At 49.3% G+C, this 7972-nt stretch overlaps 1 protein-coding gene across 1 annotated transcript in view; it reads left to right on the forward strand.

Moving 5' to 3' along the window:
• The first annotated feature begins 1811 nt into the window (after positions 1 to 1811).
• Positions 1812 to 7972, forward strand: part of TTL (tubulin tyrosine ligase) — a 35592-nt gene continuing 29431 nt past the window's right edge. The window contains exon 1 of the mRNA XM_054021578.1: positions 1812 to 2703. Within this exon, the coding sequence (XP_053877553.1) occupies positions 2547 to 2703 (157 nt within the window). The 5' untranslated portion in view covers positions 1812 to 2546. The remainder of the gene's footprint in view (positions 2704 to 7972) is intronic.

Consider the following 7972-nt stretch of genomic DNA (forward strand, 5'->3'; position numbering starts at 1 on the left):
CCTTTCAAATGCTCAGTATATTTCGAAACCTTCTAACAAGTTTTCAGGCTGTTCCCGAGAGAGAGAAATTGGTTTGGTTTGGTGTGGTGTGGTGTGTGTGCCTGTTTTAACAGTTTAATTCAAGACACAGCTACTACTACCCTGGTTAGGGATATGTTAATTGTTGAGAATCTATCTAATGTGGGCAGGGAGCACTCTACCTCGGAGACAGACGTGGGCAAGAGGAGCAGCTGGTGAGGAGGTACCAGGACAAGAGGACATGGCACTGTGGAAGCTCCTTCATCGTAGGCTCCAGGTGAATGTTACCAGGGATATCCTGGTACCCAAGGTATCCCATACTCTTCTCTTCCTCAGAAGCAGCATTGCTGGTAGAGCACAGTGAGATTTTGGAAAATCAAGTATCTGGTATTTGCCCAGACCTTTCCCAGTTCTCTCTATAACCTTTCTTAGTAGAAAGAAGAACATATATGCATCCGAAGAAGTGGGCTGTAGTCCACGAAAGCTTATGCTCTAATAAATTTGTTAGTCTCTAAGGTGCCACAAGTACTCCTGTTCTTCTTTTTGCGGATACAGACTAACACGGCTGTTACTCTGAAACTTTCTTAGTAGGAATATCGAGTAAGCAACTATTCCTTAATAAATCATGTCTTTTGTATTCCACTCCACAGCAACCATCCCACAGTGGGATTTTGTTTGCAGGATATCCTATAAGTGGGAGAGCTTTATGTGGAAAGTATGGGGCATAAACAGTGACTGTTACATTTGAAGTAGCCTTTATTTTTACGATTCCTGAATTTCCACTCCCTGTCTGAGTTCTCCAAGGGCCAGAGAGCATGAGAGCTAGAACTGTAGGTAAGAGGAACACCATGCGCCAATCTCAGTGCAGGTCAATAGCAGCGTGAACTGAGAACGTCCTGGCATAAGACATGGGGCCAAGAGTGAAGTGAGACATCTTGGCCCTTTCAAAATGTATTTGAAATACAGCTACACCAATCTAGAGACAGTGCTCGTCTGCGCAGCGGAGGCAGGAACAAAAGGCTTAAAGGGTAGGAACTGAGCCCCTTGGAGTCTCCTGGCCAGGGAAGGGCTATTGCATTGAAGTGTTGCTCCCTGGCCTGTCCCGATATCACCGCTGCAGGAGGCCGTCAGGGGATCGTTAAGGAAGAGGAGGAATCGAACTGGTTCTGGGCCCGAGGCCGTGTGGTGCTGGTATCAAGGGAGTCTCTTTAGGAGATGTGCTCATGGGGAGAGGGGCAATTCCCCGTCCCGTCCCGTCCCGTCCCGGCTGAGCAGCGCCGCACTCCCCCCCTCGCAGCCCCCAGCGGGCAGGGGACAGAGACATGGCCCCACGCTCGCGCTCTCAAGCGGCGCCGGACCGGCTGCCTCGCCCCAGCCCCAGCCCCAGCCCCGCAGCAGCGACGCCCGGGCTGCCCCGCGGGGGCTCTCCGTGCGGGGCCCCAGGCACTGACGGCAGCCCGCTGTCCGCCGGCCTCCCCCGCACGTGTCCGCTCCCCTCCCTGCCTCCGCCCAGCGCCCGGCCCGGCCGGGGCGGGCACGTGGCTCCCGCAGGGCTCCTCCGGGGTCCGCGCCCCGCCCCGCGCCGCGCGGGGCTCGTTGCCAAGTCCCCGCCGGCCACGGCGTCACTTCCGGCCGAGCGGCCAGTCGTAAACCCTTCCGGATCCGGTGGCCAGGGAGGCCGGCTCGCGGCCGCAGCGCGCGCGGGTCCGCTCGGGTCACGCGCCGTAGCGACACCTTCTCCCTCCTCTCCCCCCCCCCCGCGCGCTGCGCTGCGCTGCGCTCCCGGCCCGGCCGGCAGTTTGTACAGCGCCGAGCACAGCCAGGGCCTGCTGGCGCCGCAATCCCCATTTCAAACCCCCCTTCCCCCCCAGCCGCTGCCGCGGCCCCTTTCCCGAGCGGGGGTCACGGCCCGGGGATAAGCGGCGCAGGGCGGGGCTCTGAGCGAGGCGGGAAGCGCCGTGACGGGTTAGGGGAGCCCCGCGGCTGGGCACCGCCCCCCCCCCGAAACTCGCCCCCTCAGAGAAGTTCCGGCCCGGCCCCCTCCGCTCCCTGACCCGAGCGCGGCGCGGGGCGGGGCTCGCCGCGGGCATGGCGGGGGCGCGCGGGGGCAGGGCCGGGCTCGCCGCTCCTGGCCGGATCCCGGGCCCGTGAGCCAGGCGGCGGGGCCGGGCAGGGGGCAGGGGGCGGGCGCTGTGGGCATGAGGAGCCCGAGGAGAGCCTGGCTCTCCCCCAGGGCTTAGAGAAATGCCCGAGGCTCTGCCCTGAGGAGACCGAGCAGCGTCCATTGCCGGAGCCGGGGGCAGGCCCAGGCTCCCCGATGGGTTTGCCGGGGGATCAGTCTGTTCCTGGACGGATTCTAACCCCGCGCCTGGCGGCGCCTGGCCGAGAGCAATGCCTTGCTGCGCTCCTCTCCGTGCCTGAATCCAGCCGCTTGGGTGGGAGCCGGGGTGCAGGAGACGTGTTTTTGTGAGCTGCAAACCACGCTGCCGCCAAGCTTGTGCTGGAAGTGGCGAGTGTTGCATGGGACGATGTACACTTTTGTGGTACGAGATGAGAACAGCAGCATCTATGCTGAAGTGTCCAAAATACTCCTGTCCACCGGACAATGGAAGAGGCTGAAAAGAGACAATCCCCGATTTAACCTGATGCTGGGGGAGAGGAACAGACTGCCCTTCGGGAGACTGGGTAAGAGGAAAAGCAGCACTGGCAGGACAAGGCCAATGAACAACACAGCAAAGCCGCTGGTTTTTATCCGTGTTCAATGCAACATGCTAATGCTTGTTTGTGTGGAGTGGGCCAGAACCTGTGCTTTATTGTTTAATCAATAGTGTGAAGTAATTTGTTTCCATTACAGGATGTTGTCTGATGTTTGTGGGGATGTACGTTTAGATGCTTTTGCATACTGGGAAATGTAAAGTATTATGTGACTAGTGTGTGCTGCAGAATGTAGATTTGGGTGTTGTCTGCTGCGACAAGGGAGGGACTTGGCCATTGGCATGGCAGTAGCAGAGGGTTTGCCTTCGGGAAGTACAACAGCATAGCTGAAGATATAGTCTGGTGATGGCTCTTATTTTTAAAGTTACCCTTTGTTAAAAAATAGAGCATTTTTATTATCTAAAGATTAACTTACGCAATTGTAGAAATTGTAGAAATTAGTCATTTGGGGGTGTATTAACATTTCTGGTTACATCTATGTTGCATTAAACATTTTAGTTTTTATGGTTCTGTTCCATTATAATATGGAATCTTAGAGGAAATCTGCTTATAGCAGTATCTTATATTAGAAAACAGGAACAAAGGAATGCTTAGAATCCGAGATCTCAGCAACATGATGCTCTGTTATGAGAGAGCTGCAATTTTCAGCTGGAGACAAGATTTTTGTTCTTTCAACTGCAATTTTAAATTGAAATGTCACAATTTTTATGAATTCAAATTGCTATTTGAAATATTGCCTAGTCTGATATGGAAAGCAAGGCCAACAGGTTCTTACAAAATGTAACCTCCCTTTCTTGAATGATTTCAGGGGGCCCCCAAACCCCAAAGTGTGAAAGGGTGGAGACACTCACTCTGCTTTTATCTTTAATCCCCACATGTTCCCTTCTCCAGGAAGCCCTCTGACCCATAAAGAAATAGCTAACATTTCTTTATCCTGAAGTATTTTTCACCTTTTTGAACTTCCAGGATTGGTATCATTTGGTGAGAACTTCCTCACCCTTTTCTGAAATCTTGAGGGTGGGGTTGGGATCAGGATTGACTCAAACATGGCTTGAGGGGGGGGTGGAATTTAACATAACATGTAACTCTCTCTGTTTGTATGACAAACCTATGCCCATAGTTTATCATTCAGCTCCCCATATGATCACAAGTTTTCTCGCAGGAGAAAATAGTTCTGCTTAGTTGTGGACAAAAGGTAATTTAATAATAGTACAGTGGTCTCAAAATGGGATATGCAATGTGTTTTGTTGAGGATTTATTTTTTATATACTAATGTAAAAAAGATGAGTCATTTGTGAAGGACACTGGGAAATTCTCTAAGTAGTACTAAGATGTGATTTGATCAGTTTTTAGATCCTCTTATAATTTAGATTTGGGCAGATTGTTATATGAAAGTTTGTCCCTTTGTCATTCCTATTTGAGTTAATTTATAATTTTGCATGAATTTATTTTGAAATTAGCCCAATGAACAGAGAGATGACTCATTGTAAAACTTCTGTGTGGAATTTGGCATGGTTGTCTGCTTCTCTTCAGGAGATGGTCAGAATTGAATTAAGCCAGCCATGATGTATTCAGATACAAGTATCTTGCTCTCAGAAGGTCTGGTTCACCCAGAGTTGCCCTTTGTGTTTGCTAACAACACTAGAAGAATGCTGCAACACTCTGCAGAAAACCCTGCCTGGGATCAAAGAGATTGACTCAGTGAAGAAAGCTAAAACAGGGCTGTGTAAGCATTGGGGAAATGGAAAGAATCAAACTTCTCACTTTGGTGTGAACCAAAGAAATAAAGGCCCTTAAACACTTCTCATTCAGAACTGACCATTCAGAGTCTGTCGGCTGATGTGGAACTCAGCAGTGCTCCTGTGGAAAACTTTCTATACTTTTTCTTGAGCGGGCGACAGATCTGTGCTTGCTTTGTTCACTGTACTCCATCCATTAATGTGAGAGGCAGGAAAATAAACGTCATGGAAATTGGCATGGGGACATAACTGTGACAGGCTCCCACTTGGCCCCCAAGCCCATGTGGTTTGGCTCTGCAGGTCTAGTAATGGACATGCTAAGGGAGCGAGGTGGTAGGGTCTGTGGGAGGGCTGCTCCTCACTCCCTCAAGCTCACACCCCCTGGGAGGTTTAGTTTTTTTCGTTTATTGAAAGCAGATTGATTTGATTTAACCCAAACCGTAGTAAGCTGCACTGTTACTCTGTAAGCTGGTGCAGAACATCTACAGTAGGTGCAAATAGATAAGCTTTAAAGCCATTTACAAAATTCTCATAGGAGATTTACCAACCCGGGTGCAAAATGTATGCACCCACCCTTTACCATGAGGGCTTGTGGCAAGGTCACAGCTAATTATAGTTACTGGCCAATTGCAGTCTAAACTCCCCCTGAGCCGGTGTGGCAGTTAGAATTGTGGTGGGCTGATCTACAGGGTTATTGGTAACACAAGTTTAAAAAAAAAAAAAAAAAAAAAGTTTTACCAAACTAGAATCTGTAACCTGATGGTGTCCCATTTTAAAAAGAAATGGGGACTGATTTGTGGTGTTTGATATTGGGAGTCATACACCTGGTGTGACATATTACCATGTTTCATTAATATGTATCCACCAGCACAAAGCCCTCCAAATGACAATTTTAGATACAAGAGGGGGAGGGGGATTTTTACAAATTTGAAGAAAATGTTGAAATTGCCAGAATTGTTGAAGAAGTCAACTTTGATTGCATAACAATAGAATTATGAGCTAGGAGAACTAACAAAGCTGAGGCAATGGGTAGGCTACTACCAAACTCACCTGATGGATGGTTTATTTTTAACCAGTTTGTCTCACTTGCTGTGTTTTTCTTCTGAGAGTTCAGTTGTTAATGTAGTGCTCGCAGTAAGTCATTCTTTTATTCTTGCCAGCCGCATTTCTGTAGGAGCTATTTGTTTTGCCGTCATATGGCCAGACCTCTCCTCATCCCTGTGCCACCACTCCCATTCTCTCCTCCCCTCGCCGCCCCCCAAAAAACTAGGAAAGAGCAAACTCCACAAGCCTCTTGCAGATTTCCCGTAGACTAGAGTTCATCACCTCTCCCTCAGAAGATCCCCTGGGATCTAGAGAAGGTAACAGAGGCACCTGCATGGAGGTCCTTTGCATCTGCACCAGCTCACGGCCTCCTTTCCCCTCTCTTACAGCCTTGCATTTCTGCCAGGGACCCATGCTACTGCCCCTAGAAGTTCCTTCCCCTCCTGAAGGGGGTCATTCCTTAGCACAGAGGGACTGTTCCACTGAAAAGTAATCATTACCTACATGGAGAGATGATATCTGATAGTAGAGGGCTCTTTAATATAGCAGGCAAAGGCTGAAACTAGCCAGAATCAGAGTGGAAATGAGGCACAAATTAGTCAGTGGTAATTAACCATGGTACAATTTACCAAGGCAAGTGGTAGATTTTCAGTTATCTGGAGTTTTGAAATTAAGATTGGCCTGTCTACAAATATGCTGTAGCTCCACCACAAGTCATTGAGCTGGATGCAGGAATCAGTGGGTGGAATTCTCTGGCCTGCGTTAAGCCGGAGGTCAGACTGGATGATCTCAGAGGTCCCTTCTGGCCTTAAAACTTTGGGGGAGAGGAAGGGAAATGATGGCAGACCTAGGCTGCATTCACTGTTGTACGGGATCCCAGGGGAGGTTGAAGAATGAGAACAGATGCAGTGTCATTGCTGATCCTGAGGAGAGCCTTCTCCTGGGGAGAGCAGTATTAGAAGTTGAGAGATCTGCATGTGCTTGATGAGAAGGATCTGCCCCACTGCAATGAAATATGTTTCCTGGCTGCCTTCAGGAGGATTATTCTGAACTGGAATCGCTGTCTTTCATTTCAGTAAATCGGGACAGCTCCCTAATCCTGTAATAAAAATGTGGGGCTGTATTCCTGGAATAGCTCCTGCGTCTGTTCCCTAACAGTAGGACTGGTTCCCCTTGCCATGACATTCCCTCCAGCATTTTGCTGTGTATTTTCCTGTCTCCCCACCCCCCACCACTTTTTTGCCTGTCTCTGTTCTTTTAACCGAAGGATCTTAAAGTGCGTATGTACAAATTTAGTGGCAAAAAAGAACACTAGAATAACCTCTTCTAGTAGTAACACAATAAAATGTGCATAATGGATTCCTCTTTCTTTTAAAGAATACAGTAATAAGATTAGAACATAATCTCCAGTTCTTCCAACAGTAGCTCCTATTGAATGACCATCCGACAGCCAATATCCCCGGCATTCACTTTTCCTTTTCTGTTTATTTTTTGCTTCAGGGACACCGGTTAGTAAAGATTAAAAAGCTACTCGCATATGTCAGTCACTAACTGGTTTTTCGGGTGGCCATTAGAACAACTAGAATGTGGTTTTCAACCTGTGGCCTGCAGACCCCTGGGGGTCAGCCGACAGTCTCTAATATTTCCAAAGGGATCCATGCCTCCATTGGAAGTTTTTCAGGGGCCTGCAAATTAAAAACCGTTGAAAACCACCAACTTAGAGTAACCAGTAAACGAGTATTTCCCTTTCTTATTTTGCGAGTGCGTGTGAGTTTGTCTAGTTCCATGCATGGAACTAACGTGCATCTTATACTCTTCCTTTTAAAGCACGTCCAGCTGGAGTGTGCCTCAGGGTTTTCATTGAATTACTTACCCACCTCTGCCCCTTCCCAATCTCTGCTCGTCCATCCAGCTGGTTTGGGTGCCATTTCTGTTCAGCACAGTCTCTAATTTGTGGAGCAACTAAGGGTGCACTTAGGGGCAAACCCTTAGCCCAGTCTGGTCAGGTGTGCTATGTGGGTGGAATCCCCCCCCCCCCCCCCATGGAGCCAGTTTGGATTCTGGTCCAGTCCAATGGCTACTAGTCCTGAAGGAACAGCCCCTTCCCCACAGGGTTGGGTTGGGAGAAGATGGAAGTGTCTGTGTAGCAGCCAATCCTGTGCTTCTGCTCCCAGCTCCTGCGCTCTGTCATAGGGAGCTCAGGCAGAGCAGGCCACTGCCAATGGGTGCCCTGCTGTCTGTCTGGCCTCCCAAAATCAAACCCTTGCCCCTTCTGTGTGTAGCAGATGATTCTTCCTTTTTCTGAATCAGTTAGAAAAGATGCCAGTGTCTTCAGTGCGGGGTGCCTCTCTTCAGCTCTACCTGCTGTGAGTAGAGCACTCCTTGAGTCACGATGACAGGGCAAGTATCAGGGGGTAGCCGTGTTAGTCTGTATCTACAAAAACAACAAGGATGCA

Source organism: Malaclemys terrapin, chromosome 3, assembly GCF_027887155.1.
Source record: "Malaclemys terrapin pileata isolate rMalTer1 chromosome 3, rMalTer1.hap1, whole genome shotgun sequence".
In the NCBI taxonomy this organism is placed as follows: domain Eukaryota; kingdom Metazoa; phylum Chordata; order Testudines; family Emydidae; genus Malaclemys; species Malaclemys terrapin.